Source organism: Pseudorca crassidens, chromosome 1, assembly GCF_039906515.1.
Source record: "Pseudorca crassidens isolate mPseCra1 chromosome 1, mPseCra1.hap1, whole genome shotgun sequence".
Lineage (NCBI taxonomy): Eukaryota > Metazoa > Chordata > Mammalia > Artiodactyla > Delphinidae > Pseudorca > Pseudorca crassidens.
In genome coordinates, this window is record NC_090296.1 from 114,476,591 (window position 1) to 114,495,760 (window position 19,170).

Consider the following 19,170-nt stretch of genomic DNA (forward strand, 5'->3'; position numbering starts at 1 on the left):
CATATGAGGATTCAATAAGAAATCTGAAACCCAGAAGAGGACCCTCACCCAACTATGTTGCCACTGTGATCTCCAACTTCCAGACTCCAGAACTGTGAGAAATAAATTTCTGTTTTTTATAGACTACCCAGTCTGTAGTATTTTGTTATAGCAGCCTGAACAGACTAATAAAGGTAGGCAGGATTCTAAGATGGTCTCAGGATTCCTGTGCCCCAGTGTACACACACCTTCCCCAGGTTACTCAGTTAAACACTGATCTAGGTGCTGCTGTGAAGGGATTCTGCAAATGCAATTAAATTCTCAAATCTGTTGACCTTAAAATAGAAGATTATCCTCAGTGGCCCTTAAAGGAACTGGGTTCTCCAGGTGAAAGAGATTTTGAAGTGTGAAAGGGCCCATGGAGAGGCCACATGGCAAGGAACTGTGGGTGGCCTCCTAACATCCAGCCCATCTTTAGAGCCCTGCCTAATATCCAGCAAGAGAAGAGGGGCCAGGGTCCTACAGCTGCAAGGAACTGAATTCTGCCAACAACTATGTGAGCTTGAAAGAAGACCCCAAGCTTTAGAAGGGAATCAGCCCAGCTGACACATTGATTTCTGTCTTGTGAGACCCTGAGCCAAGAACCTAATGCGGCCATGCCCCGGCTTCTGACTCCAGAAACTGAGGTAATGAATGAGTGTTTGAAGCTGCTAAGTTTATGGTAATTCGTTATGCAGCAAAAGAAACCTAATACGAACAGATATAGGCCTTGCTCTGGCCTAAAATGTAAAGAAAGTTAAGTATAATGTAATTTTAACTTTTGGCCCTCATTCTTCTTCCTTTAGAACAAGATAACAAATATGTAGTTTAACATGCCTTTTGACTATTAAGTAATTAGATTTAAAGTTTAAAATCTAATACTTTGCTTATATTTATCCAAAACCTGGAGGATTTCCTAGAGGTTAGGATTATTACTAAGTACTCCTTATTCTCTTGTCCATTTTTTTTCACAACATTTCTACCGTCATTATTAGGTTTTAGAATTCAAAGTTTATCATTGTAAGATATAAAATGGAATTCACTTTCCCAAATTCAAACATACGCAGTAACAAAATAGTAAAATAAACAGGAAAACTCCTTGTAATACATTCATCCAATGAAATAACTCTTCACCATGACTGGTATTTCACTGGTAATAATAATCCTACAAGACGAATGAAAACAATTTCATCAAATAACACCAATACAAAAAAATTAAAATGACAGTAACGTTTCTATATTTGAATTATAAATGGCTATCCACATAACTGAATTTTCTTTTAGTCTGCTTCAAGACTTAACGGATTTTCTTTTTCTTTTCTGTATTAATCATTGAAGCTTAGTTTCTAATTAATTTTGGAGCATCTGGATCTTTGAGCTCCTTGGATGAAGGTATTGTTTAATGTTAAGGTTATTTGCTGGTTTGTTTCTTGTCTCAAATAACTGGTTGCATTTTAATGGCAACATATGAAAGGCCAAATTTCAACAGCTCAGATACCAGCGCAGAAGGTACTTTAGCTGAAGCACCCTCCCCGCAAACAAAAATCAATGAAACAGCGCCCCTTTGTGGTAGAAGGGCAAAATTATCGGTACGTTAACAGTACAGTAAAAATCTTGGCGAGATACAATTGGTAAGCACAAAATAATTTTCTCTTTTAAAAAATTAGAAAGAGTTAAGCAGAACATTTTAGAGTAATCATTGCAAAGTGGATTATGGGGATTCACAGGGTGTTTAGAAAGCCAAAAGGGAGTCATTGTATCTGCTGAGAAAAGTGAAAATCAAGGATTAACAGCCTTTAACAGATAGGAAATTAAATTATCCCTAACACAAGTAGCAGAGCAATCTCAGCAGCAGTTTGTCCTCCAATGACTCTTCCACTGAGATGGAGCACAAATGAAAGTAAGCTGATTCTTCAGCTAAATGGGATAATGTTAGACATTTACATGACCCTTTAGAGTCATTGACGCGTTAATACTGATACTCAGCAACATCTGTTTTGCTAGCTGTATTTTATAATTGAAATCACTAAGGCCCAGGGAAGTTAGGAAAGTAGTAGGGTCAATATTTGAAACCCATTGTTTCCAATTCCCTAAACTAAAATAACTGAGTTTATCCAATGGTCCGCTACGAAGAATGTACCCCATTCTGTACCTGGCTGTTTAGCAGCTGAAAGGTGGCATGGCTGGGTCATCACTGCCTGGACTCTGTAACCAAACTGCTTGGGTTCCAAGTCTTGCTTGAGTGTGTGGCCTGGGGCAATTATTCAGTCCTCCTGTACTTTGGTCTCCTTGCCTGCAAAATGAAATTGGTAACAGTATTACAGTCCAGGCATTGTTTTGAGGATTAAATGAGAAAACACAGGAAAAGTGCTTAGAGCAGGGCCTGGCACCTAGTAAAAGCTTGAGAAACATTAGCGGTAAGTAGTTGATGCTGCATAGATTGACAAGCTCTTCAAAAAGTTGCCAACTTTGCCTTATATTTAAAGAGTTCTAGGATGCATATCAGATATCAGCAGTGGTAAATTACTCGGGAGAAGTAGACTTTGCATGCAAGCAGAACTTCACCGTTTTTACTTGGCATCCTTCAGAATTGTTGGAATGTGTTGCAACACGCAGGTTAATAAATAAAGACAGAATATTTCAAAGCCTGCTTCAGTAATCCCCTCTAGCCCTTGGAGCTCACTGTCCAGAATTCCTTTTATATACTTAACCTCCCTGCCCTCTTAGCTCTTTGTAAAGATGCCCCACCCTCTCTGGGCTAACCGTTGGATGAGTCCTTTTGATAATAATCCAGTGGTTGCTGATGTCTGCACTCCCAGGGCGCCTCTGAAAAAAAGGCAGGCAAACACTACAAACTCCTGCAGCATAAACACACTCGTGTTCAGCCTGAAGGAGACTGCAGTCAGGCACCAGGTAAACCAGACCACAATCAGAGATTTCTATCAGCAAGAGAGCACTACAAGCCGTCACAGCATTATGCTATCTGGGCACCAGGTTGTCCATCTGCGCTCGGATTGACAAGGAAAGGGAAAACTGCAAAGGAAGCAGGCCACCAAGCATCCTTCCCAGTGTGGCACTGAAATTTAGAACTGCTGGAGGATCCTGAAGCAGTTTCATCAGGACTTTTAATATCCAGTGAGGAGTTTTTAAACAAATGGGCAAGTCTTCGGCAAGTTCCTTAATCTCCTTTGTAAAGTGGGTGTGTATTCCTTAGGGTAACACAGCTGCTATAAGAAAAGTTTATTTCTCCCCTGCAAGAGACCCCTGTGGATGCTCCTGGGTAGGCAAGGCAGGGCTGTGCTCTGCACAGTTCTTCAGGGAACTATAAACAGTTCCCTGAAGAACTGCACAGTTGGTGCGAGGGGTCGGTGTGTGTGCTGTCTAACATGCACGCTTCCAAGATCCCCTGGGCTTTGGCATCCATTCAGGAACAGGAAAGCGCAATATCCATGGGAGGTTTTTAAGGGTCAGGCCTGGAAAGGGTGCCATTCCATTCTGTGGCCACACCTATCTACGTGCAAGGGAGGCTGGGAAATGTGTTTCACCTGTGCCCAGAGGAAAAAAGGACATGGATTTGGTTAACAGAGAGCCAGTCTCTGCCACAAGAAATCACATGTAGACCAGCACTGTAAAAAGAGGTGAGACCAGAGTGGGCCGAGCTGGAGTCGTCATAGGTACAAGTGCTGAGGTGATGGTAGAGCCAACTGACTTAGGGCTAAGGGGTCTGAGTTAAGGACAGACAAGGAGTCACCAGTGCCGCTCACCGAAGGGTCTCAGCGCACTACCTTCAAGCCAGGAGGGAGCATCCGCACTACGCAACACAAGCACCCCACCCCACACTTTTTCGACCTTGGATGTGTTTTCACGTGACTAACTCTGGCCAATAGGCAGAAGCAACATGTATCACTTCTGGACTGAGCTTTTAATTGCCGTTGTGGGCTGTCTCGAGGGCTCCCTTCCCTCTGCCAATGAACAGCAAACAGTGTTCCAGCGAGGACTGGCTCCATCAGCCTGGGCCCTGGAGAAAGAATACAGAATGGATCCTACAGGTACCCACGTAACATCTTGTTTTAAGTCACTGGTCTTTTTGAAGTTGTATATTACTGCAGCATAACCTAGTTTATTCTGACTGATAGAGAAACATATTTGTATCTACAAACGAATCAACAAAAAGGCATTCTTGTCCATTTTAGATCATCAGCTCGAAGAACTAAGGGAGCATGCTTTTGAGAACATACTTTGTACATTATTGCTGCCATGCAAGCAAAAGAAGTGCTTGATGGGCCTTGGATTATTTTAAATACCGATAACATCAACTTTCAACAGGCCCCAGACATACTCTCGACCTTAAAAGATCATTAGTCCCAATTTAGAGAAAGTTTAAAGTTACGAAATGCTAAAGAGAGATGTTAAGGACATATAATCAGAAGTAAAAGAAAAATGAAAATCGGAGAGGTTTGGAGGGAATCATGGGCAGCTGTTAGAAGCATTTTTATGTAGGGGTCAAATCCTGTTGCTTGTCTGTCCTCTGGGGTCTCTAGAACTGACCTCCTGCACTGTTGGTTGTCTATGGGCCCTCCTAGTGCTCTGGTCTGTGGACCAGCACTGTAATGTTCACCTAACTTGTGAAATTCTGTCTCAGATCTCACTCATATCGTCCCACACTGCAGATAACTTGACATTAAAATGCAGTGAGGGGAGTTCCCTGGTGGCCCAGTGGTTAAGAATCTGCCTGCCAGTGCAGGGGACACGGGTTCGATCCCTGGACCAGGAAGATCCCACATGCCACATAGAAACTAAGTCTGTGCTCCACAACTACTGAGCCTGCGCTCTACAGCCTGCAAGCCACAACTACTGAGGCTGTGTGCTGCAATTACTGAAGCCCACGCGCCTAGAGCCCAAGCTCCGCAACGAGAAGCCACCCAATGAGAAGCCCATGCACTGCAACAAAGAGTAGCCCCCTCTCGCCGCAATCAGAGAAAGCCCACACGCAGCAACGAAGACCCAACGCAGCCAAAAATAAATAAATATTTTAAAAAATGCAATGAGTGAGGGAACATGACTTTTTAATATGTTCCCCTAGAGTAAGTGATCAAACAGGATACTCTAGTTCTGCTCACTTTAGCATAACAGGAAGCGCCAATGTTCCCAGCCAGCTGGTTGAGCTTCCTTAACTATTGCTCAACAAGTTGACTAGAAACTCCTTGGATACAAGAGCTATATTTTATTCATCTGTGAATAGCATGGTAATTAGTGATGAGCCTGTTTTGGATTCAGCCAGATTCTGTCTTGAATATTGATTCCATCATTTAATAATTGTGTAATCTCGGACACTTAACCTCCGTAATCCTGTTTCATCGTCTGTAAAATGGGGATAATAGTGCCTGACTCCACTGACTTGTTGTGGAAATTAAATGTGACACTTCTTTGTAAAGCTCCTGATGCAGCTCAAAAGTCTTTGTCGAGAGCTTGGCGGAACAGTGGCTTCCATCCAGCCAAGAGTATGATCTCAGAAGAGACTGTGTGTTAGTCTCTATCAAATTTAAAGGAAAATTCCTTTGCCAGAGGCTGCAAACGCCATCATGTTGAGGTTGAATAGATAATGTTTACCTCAGAGGAAGAGATTAGTTTCCATTTTATCTGCACTGTTTGAATTTTTATATGGATTAAAAATACAAGAAATTAAAAATAAATACAGCTTTTTAAGGGGGAAAAAATGTTGGGCTGGCAGGGGTGCTGGCTTATTTGCTGGCTCTTTTAGCTCTTTCAGTGATAGCAAGAGCAACAAACAGAACGTACTAATAATTGTCTATATTAATACAAAACACTAATAATTATCCATATTAATAAGGCAGCCCCATTCCCATATGAACCTGAGGGTAGAAACAAAGTACAATAATCCTTCAGAGTTGCACCAAATCTTCGCAAGACTTTAAACTAGCTTCCATGTACAGACGGTTCCGACTTCCCATGGTTCCACTTACAATTTTTGGACTTTGCCACGGTGTGAAAGTGATACCCACCTGGAATTTTTATCTTTTCCGGTCTAGCGTTACTCTTGCGTGATGCTGAGCAGGCGGGCAAGTCCCAGCTCCCAGACAGCACAGGGTAAACAACCGATACGCTTGCAACCATTGTTTTTCACTTTCAGCAGTGTTCAATAAATTACTTGAGATACTCAACACTGTCATAAAATAGGCTTTGTGTTAGATGATTCTGCCCAACTGTAGACCAATGTAAGTGTTCTGAGCAGGTTTAAGGTAGGCTGGGTTAAGCTGTGATGTTGGGTAGGTTAGCTGTGTTAAATAAATTTTCAACTTAGATGGGTTTATCAGGACGTAACCCCATCGTTAAGCGGAGGAAGACCTGTATTATGGTTGTCTCCCTTAAGTCTTTTGCGTGGTTTCCACCCCTCCCAGGCAATTGTAGGAAGGGGAGAAACTGAGGCGGGGTTGGGGGGGAGACTGTGGGCCCAGCTGCAGCGCCCACACCGCCGGCCTCCTGCTGCTCGCAACCCCAGGGCGTGGGCCGTTACGGCGGTTTCGGTGCGGAGCCCGGAGCGCTTAGGCCGCCGCCAGGAGGTCCCACCGGCCGGGAGCTCCGCGGAAACCAGGCCGAGGGGGCGGGCCCGAAGCCTCGGCCTCGCCTCCGCCCGCGCCGCGCTGCGCCCGCCGCTTCCCAGCCGCTTGCTCCGGGCGGCCTCGCGGGGCCCGGAGCTCTGCCCGGGGAGCGCCGCCAGCATGCTGCAGAAGCGGGAGAAGGTGCTGCTCCTGAGGACCTTCCAGGGCCGGACGCTGCGGATCGTGCGGGAGCATTACCTGCGGCCCAGCGTGCCCTGCAACAGCCCGCTCTGCCCGCAGCCCGCCGTCTGCCGCAACGGTCAGGGCAGGGGCTGGAGGCTGGGGAGGGTGGGCAGACGAGGACCGGCGGGAGCGGGTTGGCCCGGGCGGGATCGCCGGGGGCCGAGACCGGGCGGGCGTCAGGGCGGCGGCGCCGGGGTAGAGCGTCGGCCGTGAGGCGGAAGGGCGCGTCCCAGAGGCGGAGCGCGAGGCCGTGGTGTTGACGAGTCCGAGGCCCCCGGGCCTCCGCCGGCCTCCAGGCATCACCTCCGGCCCGGCTGCAGGTCGGGCGCGAGGGGCCGGCGGCTTCCGAGCCGCGCCACGGCTCCGCTGTCGCTCCACAGCGACTCCCGACTGCTCTGCCCGGGAAAACGGAAGGGCCGAGAGGCAGGCGCCCCCGCAGCGCAGAGGGCGCGGTTTGGGGCTTTCCGAGGGGCCTGTGGGCGCTGGAGCGTCCTGCCCCCAGGCTCGCCGCAGTGAAATCCGGTGGACCCGAGCTGTGGGCCCTGCAGTGCGAGCCGGGCACGCGGAGCTGACGCTCTGCCGCTCCTCGTTGTACATTTCTTTGCTTTGCTCCCTGCCAGCACCTAGGCCTCAGACATCCAGTGGAGAACCCTCTTGACTGTAGGATTTGTGGATCATCTGGGCCCTCATTGTACAGGAAGGTCATGGGGAAATTGGATTTGGGTCGGCTGCCCACTACACCTTCCTCCACTTGATTTCTGGGCTGCTGGGGTGGCCGACTTAACGATGGTTACTGGTTCTCTTCCCTATGGTGGGAGAGGAGCGTGGTGGTCCTTTTCAGCGAATATTTGGGATCCTCAGCTTACGGTTCAGGTGAACATTTCAATTACAGCTTGACTAACCAGCTCCGAGACGCGGGCTAGGTGGAAATGCCACCACCGCCCCTGCTTGCACTGAGCGTCTTTTCTAGTCAATTCAGTCTTTTTGGCCCTTGGAGACTTTTGAACACGTTCACAAGCTTGAGACACAACCGACTTAAAATGGCTGGGCATAAACAAGTGGTTAACGTGTATTTGGGGAGCCCCATTGGAATGTGAGTGTAGGTCAGTGGGTTAACAATATATAGTTAAGTTGTGCTGAAGATTTGGTTGTTTCTGTGTGTTTTTTTTTTAATCCGTCATCTTTTACATTACTGGCAACACCATAAACCACGTTGAGCTTTTATTATCACAGCTTCAGAAAAATGAAGGTGCTGAATTTACCTGAATGTTGGGCCTCTACCAAAGTAGATTTGTCTTTTAAAAACTACACAGTGGGGCTTCCCTGGTGGCGCAGTGGTTGAGAGTCCGCCTGCCGATGCAGAGGACATGGGCTCGTGCCCCGGTCCGGGAAGATCCCAAATGCCACGGAGCCATGGCCCGTGAGCCATGGCCGCTGAGCCTGTGCATCCGGAGCCTGTGCTCCGCAACGGGAGAGGCCACAACAGTGAGGGGCCCACGTACCGCAAAAAAACAAAACAAAACAAAAACTACACAATGTAGTTAAGATTGGAAGTTGTTCTGCACACTGGGGCACCGTGACATTGAAATCATAATAAACTAAGTTTGCAAACGTTGTCTAATCTCTTCTGTTTTGAATTATGCTTCAGATGGGAAACTCTTGTCTAGTGACGTGACTCATTACATGATCCCAGATTGGAAAGTCGTTCAAGATTACCTCGAGATCCTTGAGTTTCCTGAATTGAAGGGAATTATTTTCATGCAAACGGCATGTCAAGCTGTGCAGCATCAAAGAGGCCGGAGGTATCTGTTTTGCATTATTTATTTTTTTATGGTGCGGACTTTTTTTTCCCCCTTTAGAAGAGGTTCCTTGTTGGAGAGAAAGGGAAGGAATTCATTATTTTCGTCAGAAAAGACTTTTTGAACTAATTTGGCATTCTTTTTGCCAGTGAGGAATGCAGTAACATTATTTTATATTTCTGCTTCAACACCTGGCCAAAAGGTCTGACTGCAGATCAATAAACTGCAGTGTCCCCACGATGTGGGTATTTAAGATTCTTGCCTTTTGGTTTGCATTTTTATAGTAGCAGAGCTATTGCCTATATCATGTTGAAGACTGCATGTTATTTAATCTTCTTATTTATAGATATATTGTTTCAGAAACTTACATTTTTTTCCCCTTGGGAAAAAGAAAGTATTTTAAAATTTGAGGCTCCTTTATTGTGGAGGCAAGTTGTACTTGTGGTGATTTATTCAATGAAACCAGAACTAACTTGTTTTATTTTTAGATTACTAGTATAACCACCATAGGAATTGTATTTGCGAAACAAAGAATTTCTGATTGAAATCAGTCTAAAATGCTTGCCTTGTACCTAAATGAAGAACAGTTGTTCACCTTTTAAACAAATACTCTATAAATGGTTTTGCTTCCTTTACATTGGGAAAAGATCTGTGATTTGAACTTGAAGACTGTATGGAAACAGCATATTAGAATTATATACCCAACCTCTTAACACCACAAGTTAAGCAGAAATTATGTGTTTATTCTTTTTCAAATGTTGTGGTTTTTTCAGACCTTGGTAGTAAAAGATGAAGTGTGTTTATTTGTATATGAAAATGATAAGTTGTTCTTATTATATGCTCAGTTCAAAAAAATATGCATTAACTAGGTTGTGTGCAGGTTTTTCAGATAGAATATTTTTATATGAGCTTGAAGTTGATTTTGTTCAGACACAAAGATATAGATGTTTATACACATCCAGGTTTAAATGCTGTTCCAGATGTCGTATTTCAATTTCTGCTACTAAAATCAATTTGTTGTTATCATGTGGGTTGCTAAGCCTTTTCAACTTCTGTTTTCTAAAATGTTTTTAATATTAAGGATTGTTTTAAAAATCAATTCCTGGGGACATTCAAAAGCAAAGAATTGGAATTTAAATGTCTTTTTTCCTGAACATTTCAAAAGTAGTTAACTTGATGAAAAACGATTGGTTTTCCATTGCTTTACCGTGTCTCTGAATGCACTAAACGTGAAAGCAAAAGCTGAGGAGTTATGGAACAGGCCCACAGGATAATACTCTGGTTTTGCCATTGGTGAGCACTTTTTGAGTTCCTAGTTCCAGGCCTTCTGGAGTACAAAAAGAAGTCTTGTTCCCTCTCTCAACAAACTTGTTGTCTTGTTGGGATTAAATGCAAGAAGCAAGAGGGTAATTATGACATACCTTGGACACATGTAAATAATTTAATGGGGACTATGTAAAGTGCAGAAGTAAACATGGGGTGTGGGGATTTAAAAAGCCCTCCGAAGGAAATAGGTTTGAGACTGGTCTTAATGCAGGGAGATGAACATGATTGATGAAGAGGAACAAGAGGCAGGAAAAGGAATCAGCAAGTTGGGGACTTTGTGCTTTCTTTACCTGTTAAGCGACCAGCAGGTGTATTCAGGTTGAAACAGCTAAAGGACCACAATTACCTAAGCCCTGGAAAGTGTCATATATTAAAAGCTAACTTTAAAGTTGATGAGAGCCATTCAATATGTAAGATCCAGGAGATTTGCTTGATTAATTTGGCCTTCATAAGTGTTAAGCATAAGTCATTTGAGTTTTTGTATTTAACCAAAGGTGGCCTAGCAGAGCCTCTCTGGTGCTTTGCTTCATTTAATATTGGAAAACATTTTGTTTTTCAGTTCTTCCTCCGAGATTTTTGAGATGCTGGTAAATAATTCATTCTATTTTATATGCTTTTAGGAATATTATTGCTTAGGAAAGGTTTGTCAGGTGAAAATACCTAGTCTGGTCTAGTGTCTGGTAGAAGGATGCCTTGCTTTCTCCTTTTGACCCCCTCCTGAATGCCTTCTGTATAGCTTGAATCTCAGTTTCTTAGTACATAACATAAGACTGGAATCAAAATATTATAGTTGAAGAGGACCTAAGAGGTCAACGTGATCCCCATCCTACATCAGTGTTACTCAACATGAGTAATGTAGTCGACTTTGTTTCTAAAAGAAAAAAATTCTCATGGATACCCAGTGTTAATTTAAATTAATTCATTGTATTGTTACTTAAATATGTTTCAACATAAATCTAGGCATAAATCCTCATACCTAAGTACTTAATGCAACCCTAAACCCAAATCAGACCTTCAAACTAAACAAGGCTACAAATGAACATTAATTTAATGTGACCAGTGACATTATTTTACTGACATGAAATCACCAGAGTTGGGTTTAATACTAGAAAGACACAGCCTCTATGGCTACAGGCATAAGCTCTATATTTAATATGATTTTGTAGTTTGAGTTCAATAATATCAATGCAGAAAAATGTCCTCATAAGTATATTATACAAAACAGTATGAAAAATGTCAAGTTTTTGATCAGGATAATCACACATTCTGCTATCTAACAATCCTCAAGTGCTTACTTACTGAGGGCTCGTGTGATCTCCCTGTAAGGGTGACCTGTCCACTGCCTTCAATCATGTGTTCAGCTGTTCATCTGTGTATCTACAGATATTTATTGAGAGGCTCTATGTGCCAGAAACTGTGCTAGCACTGAGCATACAGTGGTGAGCAAAGGCAGACACGCTCTTGAGGGGGAGACCGGCAGTAATCGATAACCAGAGAAACAGATGGAGAAGTGAGCTGTGACAGGCGCGCTGAGGGAGGGGTGCTGGGCTCAGGAGAACCCAGACTAGGCAGGGAGGAAAGGCTTTCCTGAGTGAGATGCGTGTGCTGAGCTCTAAGGGATGAGTGTGAGGAAACCAGGCAAAGAAAGGAGAAAAGCTTTCCAGGCGAGGAAACTGCTGTGCAAGGCCATGGGGAGAGAGAACGTGGAGCATGAGGGAGGAGAGAGCCCTGGATTGGACTAAGGTAGGCCCCCATGGGCTTCAGGGATGTGGTGAAGCGTTTTAAGTAGGGGCATGATCAGATTCCTGTTTTTAAAGGATTACTAGGCTAGTGGAGAAGAGGCTTGGAGAAAAGAAGAGGAGGCTTTAGTTCACATGAGAGATGTTGGTAGCTTAGAGATGGAGAGAGAAATAGACATTTCTAAAAGCTGCTTAGTAGGTAAGATCCATAGAACTTCCTAAGTATATAGCAAAGCGAGTTGAAAATATGTCCACACAGAAAGTTGTGTGTGAATGTTTGTTCATAACAGCTCTATTCATAATAGCCAAAAATGGAAACAACCCAAACGTCCATCAACTGATAATGGTTACACAAAATGTGGTTTAACCATACAATGAAATATCATTCAGCCATGACAAGGAATGAAGTACTGATACATGCTACAACATGGATGAACCTTGAAATTATTATGCTAAGTGAAAGAATCCAGCCCCCCCCACACACACACAAAAATCATATATTGTATGATTCTGTGTATATGAAATGCCCAGAATAGGTAAATCCAAGAGACAGGAAGTAGGTTAGTGGTTGCCAGGGGCTAAGGGTCAGAGGGAATGGGGAGTGACTGCTTAATGGGTATAAGTTTCTTTTGGGGGCTGACAAAAGAGGAGTTAGATAGTAGTGATGGTTGCATAATGCTGTGACTACACTAAAAACCATTGAATTCTGCATCTTAAAAGGGTGAATTTTTTGGTATGTGAATCATATCTCAATAAAGCTGGGGTTTTTTTTATGTTTATTTATTTATTTATATTGGCTGCTTGGGGTCTTAGTTGTGGCATGCGAACTCTTAGTTGGGGCATGCATGTGGGATCTAGTTCCCTGACCAGGGATCGAACCCAGGCCCCCTGCACTGGGAGTGTGGAGTCTTAACCACTGCGCCGCCAGGAAGTCCCCCTGCTTAGGATCTTAGTTGTGGCATTCGAACTCTTAGTTGGGGCATGCCTGTGGGATCTAGTTCCCCGACCAGGGATCAAACCCCGGGCCCCCTGCATTGGGAGTGCAGAGTCTTACCCACTGGACCACCAGGGAATCCCCACGTTTTTTTTTTGTTTTGTTTTTTGTTTTTTGTTTTTTAATCTATAGGACTTAGTAATGGCTTTAGGTAAGTGAGATAAAGGAGAAGGTGGTGTCAAGGATGACACTAAGGTTTCTGGCTTATGTAACTGGATAAAGAGGGGGAACACTGGAGAAGGTGGGGGGTGGGAGGGCATGAGTTTGAGGTGTCTTGAGGCTTCCAAGAGGGCAGACACTGACACCAAATGGCATTGCAGCCTGAAGCCTGGTCCAAAATATACTCCATTAAAAATGTTTTAAGAATATCACCTCATATAAATGGAAATAGAAACTTCTGAAATTCTTGGAGAAAACTCAAGGACCTCTGAATTTAAGTCTAGGAGACCCTACCTGGGTTCTGCAAAAACTGAAGAAATGCAACATTGAGTACAGGACTCACTTCCTTGTACCTCTCGCCACTGGTTGTGGGACACCCACTTCTAATCCCCAGAGACTGTAGTCAGCAGGGGGAAGGGATGTTGCATCTGAAGGTAAGATCACCATTGAATAAAAATAGTAAAAAAAAAAAAATCAATCTAGAGAAGGTAAGTTTTGCTGTCCCCCTAAAAAATTGTCTGAAATGTTTAGATAATGGAGATTTCGAAAACACTTTAGCCAGACCAGGGAAACTAGGGTTTTTCTGTAAGCCTGGAATTTTTTAAACTTCAGATAATTTTATTGTACTTGAGTATCTGGAACTGTTGTCCTGTCATTCAGGCCAGACTTGTTCAAGGCACCACGATGTTCTTTGCTGGCTCTATGCAGAATACTCATATATCTAATTCCATCATATGCACCACCAACCCTAACCAGCAAAAACTACGACTGTGTTGTATGGATGCCCTATTAAATTATAGCCGTAAGCCCACTGCCTACAAGACAACCCGACTGTCACACTCAGAGTGATTCACTGTTTGTTTCCTGCTTTCCCCATTAATATTCTTGTGCCATTTGTTCATTCGTTTTATCTGGCTGATAGGTAGCTGACAAATGGAAGCACACACTAAAAGTCTAAGGAAAATGCATGGGAGTGAAACTGAAAACTGAGAAAATTCTTTTTGTTAGGTGATATATTTTTCTAAACATTGGCAAGGATTGTCATTACTTTCATGTGGTGGTAAAGCGCCCGGGTCTGGCTTGTGGAGCATCAGTATTCGGAGAGGACAGGATTCGAGAAGCCCCAGGTTTAAAGTACGGGTGTGCTGACCAATGCAGTGATGTATGTGAGGCCTAGCAAAAGAGTAACCGGGCTCTGAAAATATCAGTTTGTCCCAGGACATTTTTATCTCGTATTTGGATCACTGTTGTCGCAAAGGGTTGTGAGTTCGTGGATTCATTTGGAAAATAGTTATTGAGCGACTGCCGTGGGTTAAGTACTAGAGATACAAGGAGGAAGCCTACTGTCTGCTTTCTTGAGCTTTCTGTCCCCTCTCTCTCCTCCTTTGGGCCCTTTGTCTACCTAACTCTTACCCATCCTTCAGGTCCGTTGCCTCCTCCTGGGTGCCTCCCTTATCCCTCCCATGTTCCTGTCACACCTTGTACTTTTCCTTTCACGGCACTCATCCCGCTGAAATGGGTGGTTCTATTTTTTTGTTTGTTTTATTTTGTTATGACAATTAGTATAGCTATTTTTTTAATTGTGGTAAAATATACATAACATAAAACGTACCATGTTAACCATATCTAAGTGTACAATTTGATGGCATTGTGTACATTGACCCTGTTGTGCAACCCATCTCCGGAACCTTTTTCATCTTCCCAAACTGCAACTCTACACCCCTTAAACACTCATTCCCCATTTCCCCCTCCCCCAGACCCCTGGCAGCCACTGTCCTACTTTCTATCTCCAGGTATTTAGCTACTCAAAGAAACTCCCATGAGTGGACTCATACAATACTTGTTCTGCGACTGACTAGCTTATTTCACTCCGCATAATGTCTTCAATGTCCATCCGTGTTGAGGATATGTCAGAACCTCCCTTTTAAGGCTGAATAATATTCCACGGTATGTATATACCACATTTTGTTTATCCATCCATCGCCCGACGGACACTTGGACTGCTTCCACCTTTTAGCTAATATGAATAATGTTGCTCTGAACATGGGTGTACAAATATCTCTTCGAGACCCTCCTTTCAGTTCTTCGAGGTCTATACCCAGAAGTGAATCGCTGGATCATATGGTAGTTCTACTTTTGACTTTTTTTTGAGGGATGGATGGTTGAGTTGCATTCACCATGAGCAGGACCACGCAGACGAAGGGCAGCACGGGAATGTCTAGGTGTGTCCCCTGAGGGCACTCAGTGGAGCACAGAGGAGGAAGTTTGTAAACAAATACCTGCCCTGGGTTCAGGTGCTTTATTAGGGGTGTGGATAAAGGGAGCAAAAAGTGGAAAAGATCAGGAAGAATAGTCAATATTTTTTCAGTGTTTTCTCTGAAATAATAAATTTCAGATGTTTATAAAGCTTATTCTAGAATCTTTTATTGCTTAACCAAAAAAGTGCTCATTTAAAAAAATTCATGCATGACAGAAATGCGTAAAGCAGAAAGTGAAAGTCCTTGCCTTTCCCTCCTGCAGGGACGACCCTGTTAGCACGGTGACGGAGACTCTTGTATGCATATTCTAAGAGGTTTTGAAAAATGATTTTAAGTGTATCTTTGTGAAAGTGGGAAAATCACAAACTTAACGTGTTCTAGGCACTTCTGCGGGTGGGGAGGCAGCTTTTATTTACACAAGTGGAATTCTGTTAAGTAAAGCTGCCATTCACAGAAATGAAACTGAATCCCTTTGTTTATTAGGACATTTTGTAAGTTGTAGTTACTTGATGATTCTTTTTAATGTGGCTCAAAATTAGAATTACTAAGAAAGTAAAATCAGTGTTTCTTGTTTTCTGATGAAGTGTTGAGACGACGCAGATACTGGTAGTTGGCATTTATTTAGAGGGGATAAGTTAGAGAGTTCTGCGTTTGCTTTAATGAAAAGACTCATTTTTAAAAATCCGTGGCGGCAGGCTGGAGGTGGGAATGGAAGGGCACAAATGTTATTATGTTAAATGCCAGTTATCTATCTTGGATAATTTATATGTTAATTGAACATCTGGTTTAATATCAATCCATTTTTAAATAAACAATTGACTTCCTTTAAGATAATTGTGAATATTATGTATTTCACATTATCTAGACAATTGAAAAGCACCTTCTTAGAAACTGACCCATATGAGACTTCATATTTTATTTTCTTTGGCCAAGATTATTGGAAAGATCCCCTGATGGGTTCTGAAAAACCTAGGGGCAGGACAGGAATAAAGATGCAGACATAGAGAATGGACTTGAGGACACAGGGACGGGGAAGGGTAAGCTGGGACGAAGTGAGAGAGTGGCATGGACATATATACACTACCAAATGTAAAATAGATAGCTAGTGGGAAGCAGCCGCATAGCACAGGGAGATCAGCTCGGTGCTTTGTGACCATCTAGAGGGGTGGGATAGGGAGGGTGGGAGGGAGACACAAGAGGGAGGAGATATGGGGATATATGTATATGTATAGCTGATTCACTTTGTTATAAAGCAGAAACTAACACACCATTGAAAAGCAATTATACTCCATTAAAGATGTTAAAAAAAAAATTGAACATCTCTCTTCCATTGTACAAGGGATTAGAAAAATTGTATGTCCTAGTTTGATAGAGCTACCTGTTCACACTGTGTGTTCAATATAATTATTTTAAAACATAAAAAAAAAAAAGTCTCCTGATGGGGAAAAACCTTAAAACTTTCTGTTAGTTGTCTGATAGATGAAGCTAGCCTTCATTCATGTAAACAATGCGGCTGCATCAATAACGTTCACAGATAAATTCCCAAACTTACCTTACATGTTCTTTCCTAGGGCTGCCAGCAGAAAGGAAAACATTAATGTCTAATACCATTTACAGAACAAAGTGAGTTACAAAAATAAAGCACTAGGGCTTCCCTGGTGGCACAGTGGTTGAGAGTCCGCCTGCCGGTGCAGGGGACACGGGTTCGTGCCCCGGTCCGGGAAGGTCCCACATGCCGCGGAGCGGCTGGGCCCGTGAGCCATGGCCGCTGAGCCTGCGCGTCCGGAGCCTGTGCTCCGCAACAGGAGAGGTCATAACAGTGAGAGGCCCGCGTACAGCAAAAAAATAAAAAAAAAAAAAGCACTAAACTCTGCTTGCCTCATTGTCCTTTGTGAGCCTTTGATGAAGGGGCTGTGTGGGGCAGGGTTGTATAATTACATAATAAATAGCCAGAAAGGGAGAGGGGAGTAGAGGAGTTTAACTGATCCACAAACTAATTAATGAGGCCCTGCTCCAGCACATTCTAGCAGGCAAAATGGAGAAACAGCAGCCCGAGAGCGCAGCACACATTAAGGCCAATGTAAATAAGTGTTTCTCAGGTTTTAAACAATCAATCTTTCGCTCTAAAATACCTCATCTTTTCTGAACCTTAGCAAGAGGTGGCAGGAGATGAGTACCTGCTAGATTAGATTTACTTTTCTCCTCTGTGTCACAGACAGTATAACAAATTGCGAAATCTCCTGAAGGATGCGCGTCATGATTGTGTTCTCTTCGCTAATGAATTCCAGCAGTCCTGCTATCTCCCTCGGGAAAGAGGGGAGTCCATGGAGAAGTGGCAGAGCAGGTATGGCCCTGAATAGCTGGGTTTTCACACGCTCATCTTCTTTAATTTCTTTATCATTGGTTATTTGGGAGTTGATCTAAATAGTATGGTGGAACAAACCAACAATTTTTCTGGAACCGTGATTAATACTGAAATGCTTAATGTGTCAATATTCTAGATATGTCATTTGACTACATATATTTTAGAAATTGTAATTAAGGAGCTATAGGTGCCCAGAGTAAGTTTGCCCCAGACCTCTAAAGGCTAGTAGGATCATTCATTCCAGTGATCCAAAAGTCATACATAGCTTTAATGCTGTGTGAGTGCGTGCGTGCGTGCGTGTGTGTGTGTGTGTGTGTGAGAAAGAAAGAGAGAGCGGCAGGGACACGTCCTACTTTTAAGCTAAAGTCATCTCACTTTTTCTGGTATAGGTTGCTTTAATATCCCAGCCAGTCTTATTAAACTGAAATGGGTAGGTTAATTCTAGTAAAGCTGTTTTAGGAAGTGCGGTGTCCTAACTGAGATCCACCTAAAAGCAGAACCTGAAGCAAGGATTTTGGACGTGAGTTGTTTATGTGAGAAGCAATTCCCAGAAGCAGGAGTGGGGAGAGTGGCCCAGAGAAGGAGGGAAAGCAGTAAAGGATGTATTACTGCTGAGGGAAACTGAGGCTCAGTCCTCTGGGAACCTCCAAGAAGCCATGTAGAGTGTGCCTCAGAAGTCACCTCCAAGGGTGGAGGCGAGGGCATTTAGTTATTTACCCCTTTAGCTGAGGGCCATTCCCCGGCGGTGTTAACTCCAGTCAGTGGGCCATTGATGAGGGATGGAACTGCCACCCAGCTGCAGCTAAAGTCAGAGGTGGGCTTAGGGTACAGGGGCACCCATAGCCTCTGCTTCAGTCTTCTGTAGAAGGCAGAAGAGACCTGAAGCTTTAAAATAGCTTATCCGTACAAAACATTTACATCATCTTCTTCCTTATAATTCTTTATCTGTATAGCCATTAAATATTTAAATTCTCTAAAGCAAAATAAGCACTGATATATACTGAGTCCTTAATAGAACCCAAGTTCCCACCAGCAAGGGAAAGCAAGTCTTTCCCTAGATTGGGTCATATGTGAGTACTCACACTTACTGACCACACAGTCTTGCACAGTCAGTACTCAGTGAATCTTTTTTTAAATTCTAGAACTAAAGGAACCTTACATAGCATCTTAATTTGCAGAAAGGGAAAGAGATGCCTACAGAAATTGACTCTCTGAGTTGATCCACTTCACTGGACACATGATCCTTTTCTGAATACATGTCCCCTGACCTAGACTCCATTTTCCAATTCAGCTTCTTTTCAGGAAGATTTTCAGACATTTCATATTGGTGGTGCCACATTGGGTTTTGTCTTCATTGGATTATGATCTTCAGCTACTTGCAGCCTAGTTTTTCTCTTAGCCAAAGACTTGTTTCTTCATCTTTTAAGCCTCTCACAATTTAGCTTACCATCCCTGTGGTGCTGTGTGGCTCGTCCCCCCAATTAAAATGTGTTAAAAGGTGGCAGAGCCTCACGGTTGCTAGGCCATAGCAAGAAATGAAAGCGGTTTCTGTGGTGGTTGGATGTCTTAGAGAAGAAGAGATGTCAAGCATTTTCTGATTCATCTTTGTATCCCCCAGCGTACCCAACCCAGGGCATGTTTATAATGGGTGCTCAGGAAGTATTTGTTGAATGAATGAACGAATGACTGTCTATATAAACCAAAGGATA

At 43.4% G+C, this 19,170-nt stretch overlaps 2 protein-coding genes across 28 annotated transcripts in view; one reads left to right on the forward strand and one right to left on the reverse strand.

The window, feature by feature from the left end:
- Positions 1 to 7,200, reverse strand: part of MEGF11 (multiple EGF like domains 11) — a 430,600-nt gene extending 423,400 nt beyond the window's left edge. For 21 of the 23 annotated variants that reach the window (XR_010946313.1, XR_010946306.1, XR_010946317.1 and 18 more), the window contains exons 1-2: positions 6,042 to 6,606; positions 2,171 to 2,311 (exon numbers count right to left, since the gene is read on the reverse strand). Coding sequence is in view for 18 of the 23 variants with exons in the window: in XM_067751212.1 (XP_067607313.1) it covers positions 2,171 to 2,210 (40 nt within the window). In the remaining 5 variants the exon portion in view is untranslated. Of the gene's footprint in view, positions 1 to 2,170; positions 2,312 to 6,041; positions 6,607 to 6,836 lie in introns of those variants that run through there. The other 2 variants (XM_067751090.1, XM_067751096.1) reach the window with 2 other exon arrangements.
- DIS3L (DIS3 like exosome 3'-5' exoribonuclease) overlaps positions 6,663 to 19,170 on the forward strand; it is a 34,416-nt gene continuing 21,908 nt past the window's right edge. The window contains exons 1-3 of one of the 5 annotated variants that reach the window (XM_067751299.1): positions 6,663 to 6,897; positions 8,470 to 8,623; positions 17,312 to 17,440. In XM_067751299.1, the coding sequence (XP_067607400.1) occupies positions 6,759 to 6,897; positions 8,470 to 8,623; positions 17,312 to 17,440 (422 nt within the window). In that variant the 5' untranslated portion in view covers positions 6,663 to 6,758. Of the gene's footprint in view, positions 6,898 to 7,120; positions 7,142 to 7,508; positions 7,695 to 7,891; positions 7,915 to 8,469; positions 8,624 to 17,311; positions 17,441 to 19,170 lie in introns of those variants that run through there. The other 4 variants (XM_067751289.1, XM_067751317.1, XM_067751308.1 and 1 more) reach the window with 4 other exon arrangements.